Source organism: Myxocyprinus asiaticus, chromosome 19 (genome assembly GCF_019703515.2).
Source record: "Myxocyprinus asiaticus isolate MX2 ecotype Aquarium Trade chromosome 19, UBuf_Myxa_2, whole genome shotgun sequence".
Lineage (NCBI taxonomy): Eukaryota > Metazoa > Chordata > Actinopteri > Cypriniformes > Catostomidae > Myxocyprinus > Myxocyprinus asiaticus.
The window spans coordinates 47,916,665-47,933,467 of record NC_059362.1 but is presented as its reverse complement, the minus strand read 5'-3'; the positions used below and the strand labels follow the sequence as shown (position 1 = coordinate 47,933,467).

The window sequence follows — 16,803 nt, the reverse complement described above, 5'->3', positions numbered from 1 at the left end:
ACAGACAGACCAAGGCTAGAGGACGTGAGGTACAGAGGCACAACACAGTAATCTCGCAAGGAAACAGATGTGTAGCGGGGTTAAAATAGAGCAGGGAATATGAACAACAGCTGTCGCTAATCAGCCACCCAGCCGAAGCGCCAGAGTAGACATGGCAATGGTGATACGACTGATCAGCGACAGCTGGCCACACACGAGGGAAAAATTTAAACAAACACACAGGAATAACTCACCAACCGTGACAGTATCCCCCCCCACCCCACAGGCACCTCCTGGCAGCCACTGTGGATCCACCACGACTGTGATGGATGTCATCGATGAGGGCGCCGTCCAGAATGTCACGCGCAGGAACCCAACACCTCTCCTCAGGACCATAGCCCTCCCAGTCGGCTAAATATTGGAACCCTCTGCCTCTCCACCTAATGTCTAAGAGGCGCATAACAGTGTAACCGGAGCGCCCTCTACGAGGCGCGGGGGAGGTGGGATGGGAGTGGCGGGATGTAACTCAGAATGAAAAAACTGTTTTATTTTAGACATATGAAACACGGGGTGAATACGCTTAAGGTAATTGGGTAATTTGAGCTGAACCACCACCGGACTAAGCACCTTGGTGATGGACAAGGGTCCGATGAATTTGGGCCCCAGTTTATGCGACGGGAGTCAGAGTGGGATGTCCTTTGTGGACAACGAGACCTTCTACTTACACACGTAAACTGGGGGCTTAGAATGGTGTCGGTGGCTGGTAACCCAGGCAACACTGAAAGAGCATTAGGCCCATAGATGATGAGCGCATGGAATTGTGAGCATACTCCTCCCAGGCCAGTTGGGAGTTTGAAGACAAGGGATTGCAGAAAGCCATGCACCACAACATCCTTTTCAATTCCTGGTTCGCCCGCTCTGCCTGACTGATAGTCTGGGTATAAAACCCAGAAGACAGATTCACTTTCGTCCCCAGCTGTCAACAGAACTCTGCCCAAAACTTAGACACAAACTGGGGACCCCTGTCGAAAACCACATCTAACGGGAGGCCATGGATGCGAAAGACATGTTTAACAACTTCAGGCGCTGTCTCCTTCGCTGAAGGTAATTTGGGGAGGGGAATAAAATGAGCCACCTTTGAGAACCGGTCCACTATGGTCAAAATGACCATGTTGCCATGGGAAAATCCATGATACTGTGAGACCAGGGTCTCGAAGGTACTGACAGTGGTTGGAGGAGCCCTGCCGGAGGGCTTTGTAAGGTCTTATTAACAGCGCAAACTGAGCAAGCGGCCACAAACTGACAGACGGTAGCGATGGCCACTAGTCTAATAAGGGCCTGAGTGCGGACACCCCCCAGGTGACAGGCTATGTTGGACGAATGGCCCCATTGCAGGACATGTGTGGACCGATTGCGGAACAAACAGCAGACCGCTGGGCACTTCGCGGGAACAATGGGACCTCGTAAGGCAGAACAGACTTTGGACTCCACCTTGCAGGATACCATGCACACCACCCGTGATAGGGAAAGAAAGGGCTTCTGTGGAGGTCTCGATTTCAAAACATCGAGATAAAGTGTCAGGCTTGATGTTTTTGGAACCCGGTTGATAAGAAAGTACGAAATCGAAAATCCCAAAAAACAGTGCCCAGCGTGCCTGCCTGGAATTTAGATGTTTGGCCGTGCGAATATATTCAAGGTTCTTATGATCAGTCCACACCACGAAAGGCACCCCTGAACCCTCTCACCAATGTCGCCACTCACCCAACACCAGCCTGACAGCCAACAATTCACGAATGCCCACATCATAATTCCGTTCCTGGGGTGTAAGGCAATGGGAAAAATAAGCACACGGGTGCATCCTTTCGTCTGAGGAAGAACACTGTGACAGGACCGCCCCCACGCCCACTTCTGATGCATCCACCTCCACCACGAACTGTTTCAAGAGATCGGGAGAGATAAGAATGGGAGCTGAACAATAGCTTATCTTGAGTTTTAGAAAAGCAGCTTGAGCTGCAGGTGATCACTTAAAAGGAAATTTGGTGGATGAGATCCGTTAGAGGTGCAGCGAGCTGACTGAAATTCCGGATAAATTGGCGAAAAAAATAGGCAAACCCCAGAAACCTCTGAACAGCTCTTCGGGAGTCTGGGGTTGGCCAATCTGAGATGGCACTGACCCTGTTGAGATCCATACGGACACCTCATACGAAACGACGAACCCCAGGAACTGAACCGACTATATGTGGAAAACACTTCTTAACTTTAACGAAGAGCCGGTCCTCTAGCAGTTGCTGAAGCATGCTCCTGACATGCTGGACATGGTCCTGAATGCTCTGGGAGAAGATCAGAATGTCATCCACATAGACATAAACAAACTGAACGACCATGTCCAGAAGCACATCATTAACGAGCCCCTGGAAGACAGCCGGGGCGTTGGCCAAGCCAAGGCATAACCAAGTACTCAAAGTGGCCCCTAGTGGTGTTAAAGGCTGCCTTCCACTCATCCCCCTCCCTGATCAGGACAAGTTGATAAGCACTGCATAGGTCCAACTTTGTAAAGATGGTCACCCTCTGCAAGAGTTCGAAAGCTGAAGACATCAGTGGCAAAGGATAACGATTCTTTACCTTGATGTCATTCAGCCCCGATAATCAATGCAAGGTCTGAGCGAACCATCCTTCTTCTCCACAAAGAAGAACCCTACCCCTGCCGGTGAAGAGGAAGGATGGATGATACCGGCTGCTAGAGACTCTTTGATATACCTTTCCATGGCCTCCCTCTCTGGAGCAGAAAGTGAATAAAGCCGGCCTCGAGGCAGAGAAGAACCTGGACGTAGGTCAATCACACAGTTGTATGGGCGGTGATGTGGAAGGGAAGTGGCACGGGACTGACTGAACACCACCCTCAGGTCATGGTAGGCCACCGGTACCCCAGACGAGTCCACCGGCTCATCCTGTGACACAGAACAAGAATTGACAGGGGACACAGCAGAAGACAAACAGTTGGACAAACAAAAAGGACTCCAGGCCAGCACAGAGTTAGTGGACCAATCAATATGAGGGTTATGGACTACCAGCCAGGGGTGTCCAAGCTCAACCAGGGAGGAGGGTGACTTGAGGAGGAAGGTGTTGCTTTCAGAATGGTTTCCAGACATGAGGATGAGGGGCCATGTGATGTGGGTGACCAGAGAGGGGGGTCCCAGTGATGGTGCGAGCAATGATAGGCTCCTCCAGAGACACGATGGGAACATTCCACTTGGAATCTAGTTCAACGTCCATAAAACTCCCCTCAGCCCCGGAGTCGACCAGAGCCAAAGGTTTGTGACTTGACGTACCCCACTGCAGTCGAGCCGGGAGGAGATTCGGAAGTCCTGGGGATTTACTCAAAGGTGTAGTGCTCGCCAGTATCCCCTTCTCTACTGGTGAACTGCGGCTTTTACTTGGCACGTAGCAGAAATATGGCCAGGGCGTGCACAGTACAAACAGAGACCCTGGGTGAGGCGGCGTTGTTTCTCCTCAGGAGGGAGGTCTGTCCTCCCGACCTGCATGGACTCAGTCTCAGACTAATGCTCCGATGACACAGAGGACAGTGTGGAAACGGCTGGGTGCACCGTAGTCTGGGAGGATGGAGATCAGCTGCGGCACCAGCGAAAAGCAAGCCATTTATCTATACGGATGGCCAGGTCTACCAGGTCGTCGAAGCACGTGGGGAGGTCCAAGGCGTAAATCTCGTTGAGGATATGATCCAAGAGCCCATGCAGAAACCGATCCCACTGAGCCTTGTCGTTCCATCTGCAAGAAGCTGCCAGAGTCCGGAATTCCATGGTGAATTCGGCGACCGACCGAGCACCCTGACAAAGATCCGAGAGGGCTCTAGAGGAGTTGTCAAACACCTTGCAGAATTCCAAATCAAACTCCTGAAAAGACAACACACAGGCATTGCGATTATCCTACATGGCGGTGCCTCAATCTCAAGCCTTATCGGTGAGGTGAGTAATGACAAACACCACTCTTGAAGCTTAAGTTGGGAAGTATGACGGCTACAATGAGAAGAACATCAAGCACTGGAAGAGAAATACTCTGCAGGAACCATCCTCCCCAGAGAAAGGAGCGGGAGGATTCATCTGGGGCTCGGGTTGTTGCGGACTGTGGGGCATTGCCAGAGAAGGACCAGGAGGCTCAAAGGTAGGAGAAGCTGTTTCACATCATAGTGTGATTCTTACCAAACCTGTCAAGAAAATGTCCTGGTCGGCTCCAAAATCAAAAGAAACAAATGCGGAAGGAAATATATTTTGCATATAGAAAATAAATGTTTTCTATATCCAAGTCTATTTTTAGAGCCTTTAAGATTTTTTTTTTTTTTTACACTGTGACATTTTCATGACAGTTTTGCACATTTTACCTCCAATTCTCATTACCACAATGCAAAAAAGGATTTAAATTTGTAAAGTATTTAAACATCATAGCAGTGCCACCTTTCAAATGACCGAATCATCATTAAAAACAGTGAAAATATAAAAAGTAAAATGTCTTGTCAGGTTGCAGTAATTGTTTCCTGGAAATAATGTCACACTGCAGAAAATCTTAGTCTTAATGCAGGCTTCATTTATTTATGCAAAATATAATTTCAGATATTTAAGGTACATTTGTCAGGTTTCAGAAGGCTCAGAAGCAGAGGTATGATAACACAGTATTTATTGAGAGAAAACCACAGATAACCAACACGATGAACATCTTCTCCGGCAGAGAACAAACAGTACTGTGGCATCTAAATCCAACAGGAAGAGATAAGTCCAACAAATGATAAATCCAAGGCTGGAGATCAGACAGAAAATACAGGTATATCCTGGAGATAGAAGTCCAACATGAGAAACAGCAAAAACTAGAAAAGACACAAAACCGACAGGAAATATAAGGCTGCTTGAACAGGGCAAACAGCATAAAACAATCTGGCACAAGACAGCCCACAAAGGGAGAACAAAAAGGGACTGCAATCAAGAGAACATAGAAACCAGGTGCAACAGATGATGAGCAGTAATCAGCATGGAGGGTGTGCTGCCGCATAAACTGTCAAAACAAAACACACAAGGAGGGGGAAAAACAAAGACAAGGAGAACAGCAGCAGATCACACGACAACCCTGACACCATTCTGTGGAATTAGTTAAACTGTGGTCCCACCATAAAAATAATAGTTAAGAATTCAGATGTAGGATATTTCATAAAAATATGTTATGATGTATTGAAACCCAAGGCATTAATTGAGAAAATATTTAGCTAAATATATACAAATTCATAATTTATTCAACAAAATAGTTTGAGCCTGATTTCAGCCACACCCCTGCATTTTTTACCCTGAAGTGAGTCGTATGGTGAGTAGTTAGATCCCATTATTTTGAAGTAAATATGATCCAAAATTTGGAGAAACTGTGTGTAACTTTTAGAATTGTCACTACCAAAAACATATTTTCTGAAATTAAATAAACTTAAAAATATTACGTTTTTATGTAGGTACAACTGTTCAAAGCTTAGTATAAAGTAAAATTAAGTTATTAACTAAAACTTTATGATAATGATTAATATATGCTTAATTTCATAAATCATTCACACTCAAATCAGTATGATCAAATTTATGCACTTTACAGAGAAAAATTGCATTTAGTTTTTGTTGAATCTTATAAATTGTTAAAATATTAATTTTAATTGATTTATCTGTGAAAATCTTCGTTAATTTCATGAAAAATTATATTTATGGGGGGGATGGAAACAAATGATTAAAGATGCATTTATTTTATTAATACTTTTTATTATGGTCCATTTCTATGTTTTGCTAGTGACATTTTGGGAGAGGAAAAATATTACAAAAAAGTTTGAAAATATAATATGAAAATGGACCCAAAACACGGTACAATATATATATATATGGACAAAGTTAAGTGGAAAAAACACCAATTTTAAAATGTTTCCAACTCTGATTTTGAGCCCATTTTGTCGAATGGTCCATATATACATATATATATATATATTTGAATTAATTTGGGGTTAAACATGACCATTTTCTTGACTGGTTTTATTAGAATCAGCCCATAGCTGTTATAATATTGTGTATTTTTATTTATATAGTGTAGCACGACTGGAACACTGTATTGACCAATCAGCATGTGATTTAAAATTTGAGCTTGGATGCAGAATAAATGCGATGTTTCCTGGCAGCAGGTTCAGTCTGTGAGTGACACTGTATAGATTCATCGTGGTCATGAGGTGTTGTCGTCATTGACGCTTGCGTTTAGTATGAATTCAACTCATCACACTTCTAAAAATGAGATTACACCTTCAGCAGCAGCATGACTAACTTCTTAAATGTTTTATAGTCCCAGTTCTGCACATATTAGAAACACATGTGCTAATATCTGATGTTAAAGTCATGTCTTATGTCTGAATAATGTTGTATAAGATCAATGAAATAAGCAGCTGGACTAGAAGGTGTGTTACAGAAACACCATCATGGACTGCTAATCAACAGTTTATTCCAGAAGGGTTTAATGTATGTTGCTTTGAATAAAAGCATCTGATAATTGACTAATTCATATTTAATATCAGCTTCATTTGTCTGAACCTCAGTGATTCTCTCCATCTGCTCACACTATGATCGAAGTGACATTGAAGCTGCTTCTGTTGTTTGTCAACAAACTCTTCTTTAAAGGCATATAATCATACGACACTTGTGAAAGAGAGGAGGAACTGAATCAGGACATCATGACATGACTCGGAATCAAACCTCAAGAATCGTCAGGTGCTCCACAACTCTAACAGTAAACTGTTCTGTGTCTCTTTCAGGTCCAGCTGTCCAGCATCAAGTCCAGAATGGACCCACCACAGAAGAACTGGAGGTGCAAAGAAGGTCAGACTGATTCACTAAACTTAAAAACATAAATGTGAACGTCAGAAGCCACAGGTTTCCATAAACTCCTGTGTAAGGAGATCGAATGAGGGCCTGATGAAGGAGTTTCTGTCTCATGTACGGATGACACACATATGCACATTAATTAGCAGGTAGAATGAATCCTGATCTGAAGTCAGATACAGACGCTCTCTAGTGGTCACACTCAGCAGCTGCAGCGATGCATTCAGTGTGCATTACATGCAAGTACTTCATTGGCATGATTGTGTTTACATAGTATTGCCAAAGCATCAATACACACAAAGAGGACATTATAATAATAAAACATTTGCAAGTAAAATTAAAATAAGGTGCCAGTAATGGCAATAAAAATATTAATAACAATCTACACTGTACAATATAAAATAAAATAAATGTTTAACAAGTGTGTCTTTCTCTCTCTTTTACTATCTGTCTCTCTCTGTGAGATTAAATGGAGACTTTTGCTTGTGTCTCCAGTAATCTCACATGTGTCTCCTCTAGAGATCCCAAGAGTGTCTCAGACTGCGCCCATATTTGACAAGATACCAACCTCTGAGATCTCAGTATGAACTCAGATATTTCTCAAGAACCCCTGTAAGCTCTGAAGGTGTTTTTAAAGATGTCATGTTTCAGTGGCATACCCAAAATTAAAGGCTTGTAAAAAACAAGGAGGGTCAACCGTTTGGTATCATTGTAAAGAAAATGTTTCGATTGTTTTTTATGAAATAGATTATGATAAATTCTGAGACTCTCAGCCTAAGAAACTGTTGAAAAATCACAAAAGAAATTCATCTAAAAATGTACCTTTTTTCTTATTTTTCTGATTTGTCATTATATATCTCTGGGTGTAAATAAGGTGGCTCTGAAAAAATGCTTTTGTTTTGTTCCCAATCATGTCAACTGTATCTGAGAACAATTTTGTGTTGATACGACAAAGCAATCAAAAGTTATAGCATTACAAAAATAATTTATCCAAAAGCCTCTCCAAACAAATAAAACATAATTATCATACATAAGAACTAATTACACATGCAAACACAACAATGACTAAAGGTTTGCATAGCATGCAGACATGATTTTACTAATGAGATTTCACAGAATGAGTTTCATTCTGTGTCATTTGAGTCATCATTGAGTCTGTGTCATGTATTTGGCGCCATCTCCTGGTGGTCATATGTAACATTGTGCTTCATGTGGATTATCTAATGATCTATACATCTGATTATCTTGTGTGTGGGCTCGTTTGAAAGATAATCACCTCCTCTAAATAATGATATGTGATATTTTATGTTCCATTTATTTTTCATCAAGTTATAAGCAGAAATGCGACATGTAAGCAACACCTGTTTACATGAAACATAATTATCAAAGATATTTACTTAGCTATTACTCGCTATATTTGTGTCTGTGAGTGAAACAAATAGACTGTTTGTATTCTACTCTTTGAGAGCTTTCCAACAACATATGACACATGTTTGATGAGTTTGATGTTTTTACTGATTACAGTAATATGTACAGTGCAAATTTATTTTTATAAATTATCAAAACGGAACATTTCTGATTTGTCTGTAGATTTCAAAGCACTTGTTCAGTTTTGGTCATAATGTCTACATGCATTGGAAAGTAGAGCTTCAAAACTTTCAAACGATACCTATTCTGTGTTGGTCAAGACTGGAGTTATTAATATTTTGACAATTATTTTTACAATGTACATTGTACAGTATGATGTAATGGAGATAATGTGCATGCTCTTTATCTCTGCAGGCAAATGGAGATGCAGCAGCAGCAGATGCAGGCGCATACTGAGCGGGAGAGACGATCGTCCAACTCAGGTAATAAACACATGGACAGACCTGTTTGAAACACAGAATCCCATCTACACCTGGTATTAACATGTGTTTTGGGTGATCCAATCCCAAGTGGTCAGGTGAGACACATCGCGTCTTACAACATGCGTCGCAAATCTGTGTTCAGATTTCGAGGGGAGAGTCTCTGATTTCATGACAACATACATCAGTCACTACATCAGTGTATTACTATAAAATTATGAATTATTGGTTATTTAAATGCATCTTAATAGAAGCTGTAAACAGGGTCACAAAACATGAAATTCAGTTGGAGCAATAACTTTCAAGATTTAAAAATATATTGACATGATAAACATGGATTTACATTTACACACACACACATATACAGACACTCTGGTTTATTTTAGTGAGTCACTGATTTACCGATTAATTTGAATCGGCACTGAAGTGTTCCCAGAAGTATTTTACATTTCATTGTTCTAGGAAAATACATTTACTGCTGTTTATCACTAAAGATTATAAAGCTTTTGGTTCTGTAGTGTTTTATGGTTCCAACATGTAACACATCTCACATTTTACTCCTAAAGCTCCGCCCTTTCAGTCAGTTTATCAGTAAACCAGACATGACATCACTTCCTTTTGTACACTGACTCATGTTTTTGTCATTCTACAGGTTCCCCGTTTCAGGGTCACCCAGCCGTTTTGTCAGTAGCTCCGCCCACTGTAGTGCCGCCCCCTCTGTCGATGGCCGTGCCATGTCCTCTTCCTCCGCCCCCTCCGGGACCGCCCCCTCCCTCTGCTGGAGCTCCGCCCCCTCCTCCTCCTCCTCTGCCTGTGGGGGGTTACAGAGCTGCGCAGGATGAATCTAACGCGCCCACCGGCCTCGCTGCCATGATCGCTGGAGCCAAACTACGCCGCGTGCAGAGGGTCAGGCGAATTATACACCATGTTATACATACTTTCAAAATATAGATGTAAACACCTTGATAATTGACACATTTACTCATTTACTTGACACTTTTATTCAAAGCTACTTACAAAAGAGGAGCATCACAAGCAATATGTCCTACAAAAGTCAATAATATCTGCAGTATCGCACTGCCAACCTCCAATAGTAGTTACAGTTGTACAGAAGTTAGAGCAGAAGAAATAAAGAGACATATAATGTTTATTCAGGGATGTAAACTCCTCACCATTTGGCGAAATTAACAGTTTTAAAACCAAAATTGTTAACTTTTGTGATCCACGCAGATCTGAAGAGTTTTGTATCGGAAGGGAAAGGTGGGGGGCTCAGACTCGCATGATTGATAGCAGCAGTGGCCAATCGCGTACTTGGCAATTACAGTCCTACCGAGGCAGATCGCTTGATTGATTACAGCTCTGGCCAATCGCGTTCTTGGCTGCAGCAGAGTGTGCAGAGTTCTAGGCAAAGAGTCTTTTTTATTTATTCTTTTTTTTTTTGGTCACTATCTAATTCTCATACTTCTATTTGTGTTATTTTATCATTTGAATGATTTTATAAAATCTGGAAAATAGTCATAATAAAGAATGAGTAGGTGTGTAATGGCGTAACATATTCAGAATACAAAAATAAAGTAACTGTAATCAGCCCTCATTACTTTTCCAAGCACCTGTATTAAGAATACAGTTACTTTATAACATTTTGCTGTAATATTTTAAAATACTTCTCTCATAATGAACACAAAATAAGGCAGAAGGAAAAACATTCTTGTCTATCAGGTGAGAAACTTGGTTGTTTTTCTAAACAGTGCAGAAGCACACTTGTCCTCTCGCTCTCTCTTCGGCGTGAGCAGTGTTGCCAGGTTTTCATGCCAAATTGGGCTTGTTTGAAAACACAATCACAGGTTAAAATTATAGTATCGTGGATTGTGGTTTTTGGGATACTTAAAAAATGGACCGCAGTCACCAAAAGGTTTAATGGTACACACTAGATAATGTAAATATAGCGTCTTATTCATGTACTGTATAATGATTCTGGGATTGAATATCTGGCAACCGTACCAGAATGTTGTTGTCTTAATCAGCACGCTGTCAGCTGTGCACCAGAATCAATACAGACACATTTTTACACAAATATTACATATTACAAGTGCATGATACATTGTTTCTCGCGATTGTAATTGCTGTGTAAATACATTTATTTAAAATCGCATACAAAGTGATTCACCAAAACATCTAAAATTGGCAATTAAGTAAAATAATTTAAAGCACTCAAAAAAGAAGTGTCAGCAATAAAAGTAGTTGAAAATACAAAGTAAAACAAATAGGCTCAAATATGGGAGCAAACCTAGTTTAAATAATTCATATGTTAAATTGTTTTCACAGAACCTCACTATTTTGCATGTTTAATTTCTGCAAGTGGCCTCCAGTTATCACTTTTGAAAATATAGAAAATCAGTTTTGACCCTGTAGAGGTAAATCATAATTTTTTAAATACCACATAGTTTTTTTCAACCTGGTCTCATAGTGAAAACGTGACTCTATATACATTTTTGCAAAACTTGTTATACGTGTCTCCAGGTACAATTCCCTGCAGTTTCCAGGTGAAATGAACACTAGAGGTGCTACAACAACTGTGTGTTTTATTCACTTTCACTCAAATCTCGACTTCAGTGGCTGATTATGACTTTATAAAGACTTATATTTCTCTCTATTACTCAGACCATGATATGTTATGATATCAACACACTTTTACTCAAACGCATCTTTTGAAAAATGATACATTTTAACACTTGTATTACAGACTCACCTTAATATATATACACTTATTCCAATATGATTAGCTTGTGCGGTAGCCCACCTGATAGGGCGTTGGACTTTGGACTCAGAGGACCAGACAAGAGCTCAAGCTGGCACGTGACACGAATTGACGTGGTTGCTTCAGAAAATGCGCTTTTCATTTTGCTTCTGCATTTTAAAACACTACATGTTAAGGTTAGATGTTGGTTAAGGGTAAGGATGTCTGTTTTGTTCAACTCTCATTTCTCTTTTCGGACACTATTGGTTAAGTTTAGGGTAAAGTTGTAGGTTAGGGAGGTACGTTTTATTAAAACCTCCATTTCAAATTCACCTTAAAAACCTCGTCTGATTGCAACCTTATTTCGCTCGGTTTTGGCGCCCCCTGCTGGATATTTCACTTGAAAATTGCAGCCAAACATGTTATGAAGCGCTTCATGAGACCAGGCTGAGTTTTTTATACGGGAACCAAACTTTGTGACTTTGTCAAGACTACCGAAATTAACATAATTCATTTTTTCAGATTTTCAGAAGAAATTATTTAAGAGAGAGAACCATTTTTATAAAATTGTTGCATCTTTTGCATTCCCTGGTCAATTTTGACCCGGGCATCAATTTTGACTTTACACATGATATTATGCAGATATTTTCGCACATTTATGAATTAGATTTTTCTTAAAAATACTTACATTTACCCTCTTTCCCAAACTCTCACACACACTTTTTTTTTGTTTCAAAATGGGACTGCATCTTGTTGCACACTCATACAGTCTCACGGGCACTGAACTGACAAAACAGATGTAACAAACATAAATGATCTAAAAGGATAAACTGCCTAAAGGGAGGTGTGGCAAGAGCAAAAGTTCAAGCACACATAGTCTGAATGAGAGTTGAAGTCCACATTTTACTCTGAACCAGCTTGCAGCATAATCACACATTAACATTCAGCAGTTCATGCAATAAACAGAATAACTTTAGTATAAAAACATTGTATACAAGTACAGATGTTGTGTAGTTGTGTTTTTAGAATTACTAGAAATTCTCCATTTAAATATTTATATAAATTTAATGCAATGTTATATTCAAATGAAATTTCATATAAACCTGGATAAAAATATATATCTTCACATGTATCACACTGGTTTAGCTGTAGTTAATGTATATTTTGAAATGTTAAAGAATACAAAAAAAAAAAAAAAAAAAAAAATTACATCATGCATAATAACATGTATATTTTTCAGTTAACATGCCAAAAATATATATATATATTTTTTATTTTTATTTTTTTTATACATGTATGAACAGCTAAGAAGTTAAAAATGAGTTACAATATGGTTTTTGGTGAAAACAATTGGATTATGAATGTTTTATAAGCTTAAAACTCCGCCGGGTCAAAACTGACCCGCTAATGCAAAAGGTGTATGCAGATTCTGGACGCAATAGGAGGGTTAATCTTTGTCAGTCCAATCAAATAATGGGTTAAGAAGATTAAAATTAAATTAAAAATAGTTAAAACATTCATAATGCCATTCTGAACATTCACAAACAACTGTGCATGGTAGCTAAGACTCAAGCTTTTGGTTCTTGGAGGGAAAGACAGCATAGAGAAAAACATCAGCATCCAAATCCACATCTTATTTAAAGAAATCAAGGCAGTGCTAAATTCATGAAGTTTGTTGACAAATAGCTGTTTAGATGTAGCGGTTCAGATAATATAATAATGACATATAATTCTTCCAGTTGTGCTTTGCCTTTATAAATATTTATTTTTAAAACTATTCTGAGTACATAACTTTTGTATGTGATGTATGGGAATACATTACTGAATACTGTACATTTAAGAGAGTATTTAGTATTTAGCACAGATTATTGTCTTTAAGTATTCTATCCAAACCTGCGTTTGACTGGTATTGTACATAAAATCAGAACAAAATCTGCAGAGGAAAAGAGGTCATTGAAATACCATGTACCAAAATAAACAATCAAACTGCAATGAAAGAAAGACAGTATATAAAGTAAATAATAAACATATCCATTTCAGAGTTTTCGTATGTTTGTTTCCTGTCGGAGTTGCCATAATTACAAGATTCTGACTTGTATAAATCGTTCACGTCTTCACAGATTGACCATCGTGACGTCATGTACAAAGAATCAACAGTTAAATATAGTAAACACATATTTCTGTTTTAACCTCCTGAGACTCCCGTGTGACTGCTGTGTGCATTCTCCATTTCCCTTTTGATTTGTAACTAGTAGCCCCTTATAAACAAACAAACAAACAAAAAAAAAACAACAAAAAAATCCCTATGTTGTCCTCATATGTGGACAGCGGGACTAAGTTGTGAAATTCTAAATAACACCAAACTATAGAAAGTCTGATTGTTTTCATCAAATAGTTTATTATGTGTCCAGGAGTGTTGATTATTCATGTTTTTGAGATGTCACAGGCATTACATCAGAAATTAGCATAATTAATTCTGATTCAAAGTAATGTCCAGCATCATCCAATCACTGTCAACCATGTTCAAATAAAATGATACATTATAAATTCTGAATCTATGTACTGATTATCATTGTCACATGTCTGTCAAACATGTTGAGTGATCCAAACATCATCTGCAGCCTGAAACTGAACTTTTGATCAGATTTTAGGAGTGAATGCACTTAACTGCATAGAGAGCTATAGGATGCTCCCTTGCTCCCTATTTAGTGAATGACTTAACCTCCAGTGTGCTGTCTGTCTGCACTGGTCTCAGAACAGTTTGAAATGCACCTTATTTTCATCCTAACTCCATATAAAGCCTCTGAAAGACACATTTTCCAGTTTTTAGATGCATCTAACTAGTCTCAATGTGGTAATACACAGTAAATATAAGAATGCATTTATTAATGTTAATGAATAGAACCGTATTGTGATAACAAAATAACAAAATATAACTAAAATTAAGTGAAATGACCCACAGATGTGTTAGAGTTGAAAGTTCAACTTTTGAGGGAATAATGTCCCACAATACACATATGTGGACATCATGTTTATCAGTGTGCTGACACGTGAAAAATGAACAGATTTTTTAAAGCGGCATATCAAACGAAACTACAGACTCTCCTCTTTACAACCCAACAGGTTTAGATGAAAAAAAACATAAAGACATTTCTTACCAGATGCACTTTTGTTGGCGCTGCATCCGTAGGAGCACTTCAAGGAAATCGACATCATGTTGTTGTGTCATGTGACTCGGTGCAGCAGAAATTTAACCTTTAAATGACAGTGTAGAGTCTTGTGAACAGTATTCAGTCAGTTTTTATTCATTTAAATTATGTGTTGCATATAGCGAAGCCAAAATACAACGTCCACACATGTGGACACCGGGTCACATGAGGTTAATATGCATATTTATTATGCCAGTGAAGCTCTTTCTTTGTTCTTAAACACTTTTCAAAAACATGTAGAGATTAATTAATTAATTAATGTAGTGATAAACATCTATCAACAAAAGAGCCGTTTTGGTGTTATGAGTGTTAACATAGAAACGAAAATAAATTCCGAAATGCGAGGATGTGAACAGCTCCTAGTTCCCATCACGTAATAATAAATCCGACACGACTTGAATGCTGCATTAATCTTTACATAGTAACTGTGTACAGTAATGTGTTGTGTATCTGCAGCCTGAGGAAAACTCTGTGTCTGGAGCCAAAACCGATGTCAACCGGACGAGTGGAGGACTGATGGAGGAGATGAACGCGCTGCTCGCACGGAGGTCAGCAGATTTATATAGATTAAACTTAAACATTGACATAGAGCTTGAAGAAAGAAAAGCATTATTTTCCAAGTAAGTCTGTGTCTTCACCAGTCATGACACAACAAGCGATGAGTGACAGGAGAGTTTTTCTGCTGTACATTGAACATTAACTATACGTTTCACGTTGAGTATCAGCAGATCAGTTACTTTGTTGGAAACATGTTACTGTTTCTTTTTCCATGCAATTTCTGAAGCAGATAAGACTTTATGTTGAGTGTAAATGTGACCTGTAGACCTAATAATATAGACACACACTTTCTTTGTCATTATAGACGGAGAGCAGTAGATGAAAAGAAAGATGGAGATGGCCAAAATGTAAGTAAAGAGAGAGACGGATGGACTGATTGTTCTGTTTTCATACCTGAGGGGAAATTCTCTCGAATCTTAAAAAGAGAAAATACAGGGGCCTGGGTAGCTCAGTGGTAAAATACGCTGGCTACCACCCCTGGAGTCGCTAGTTCGAATCCCAGGGTGTGCTGAATGACTCCAGTCAGGTCTCGTAAGCAACCAAATTGGCCCGGTTGCTAGGGAGGGTAGAGTCACATGGGGTAACCTCCTTGTGGTCGCTATAATGTGGTTTGTTCTCGGTGGGGCGCGTGGTGAATTGAGCGTGGTTGCCGCGGTGGATGGTGTGAAGCCTCCACATGCGCTATGTCTCCGTGGCAACCCGCTCAACAAGCCACGTGATAAGATGCGCGGATTGACTGTCTCAGACACGGCGGCAACTGAGATTCATCCTCTGCCATCCAGACTGAAGCGAATCACTATGCCACCACGAGGACTTAGAGCGCATTGGGAATTGGGCATTCCAAGTTGGGAGAAAAAGGGGAAAAATCCCCCCCAAAAAAAAGAAAATAAAAAAGAAAATACAATAGAAACTATGCCTGAGATGAGAAAAATAATAGTTTCATAGAACCTTTATATTTGTGTTTGTTTTACGTATTTACAGACTTTTTTACAAAAAAAAATATTTGATGAATTTTAATTTCTATTAAAATACTTTCCTTGCACTTTGAACTTGAGTTAACGTAATAATTAATTAAAAAAAAGTTTTCACAAATTTCTTTTTTGTTTTTTTACAAATATCATGAATTTTTGAGTCACGAATATCAATACGTTTTTTGAGGGCTTCTCTATTTGACCTGAACAATATGTGCCTTTTCATAAAAAATGTCAAAATATCTGATATTTTTATAACCGCACAAACATGTTTTTTTATTTATTGATTGTCACATGATAACAGAATAGCGACCTGCATGTTGGTTTCACCACCTGATGTTGATTTGGTGGACAAAAGTTTTTTAAATAATAATAATAATATTTTAAAACAATTGTTTCAAAATTGCTTATATTAAAGAAGAAATAATAAAGAATTTTTCCAAACTACTTTTCTGTAGTTTTTATGATGCTTATCTTTACAGACATATTTTACATTAAGCCCCATAAAAAATCTCAAAATGACTTTGAACTCAGTAATTGAAAACTGCTCATCATAGTAGAGATGTATTCAAGTCATTGTTTTGTGTGAATGGCATTTTTAATAAC

General features: G+C 39.2%; 2 protein-coding genes across 4 annotated transcripts in view; one reads left to right on the top strand and one right to left on the bottom strand.

The window, feature by feature from the left end:
* LOC127409695 (CLOCK-interacting pacemaker-like) overlaps window positions 1-16,803 on the bottom strand; it is a 287,186-nt gene that overhangs the window by 151,583 nt on the left and 118,800 nt on the right. The window contains exon 5 of one of the 2 annotated variants that reach the window (XR_007892026.1): window positions 8,042-8,151. The exons of the other annotated variant lie outside the window; for it this stretch is intronic. The gene's annotated coding sequence lies outside the window, so the exon portion shown is untranslated. Of the gene's footprint in view, window positions 1-8,041; window positions 8,152-16,803 lie in introns of those variants that run through there. 2 annotated transcript variants of the gene reach the window in all.
* Window positions 1-16,803, top strand: part of LOC127409688 (ena/VASP-like protein) — an 89,331-nt gene that overhangs the window by 68,732 nt on the left and 3,796 nt on the right. For both annotated transcript variants that reach the window (XM_051644432.1, XM_051644433.1), the window contains exons 4-8: window positions 6,809-6,872; window positions 8,658-8,725; window positions 9,375-9,628; window positions 15,125-15,216; window positions 15,531-15,573. In XM_051644432.1, coding sequence (XP_051500392.1) covers window positions 6,809-6,872; window positions 8,658-8,725; window positions 9,375-9,628; window positions 15,125-15,216; window positions 15,531-15,573 — 521 coding nt within the window. The remainder of the gene's footprint in view (window positions 1-6,808; window positions 6,873-8,657; window positions 8,726-9,374; window positions 9,629-15,124; window positions 15,217-15,530; window positions 15,574-16,803) is intronic.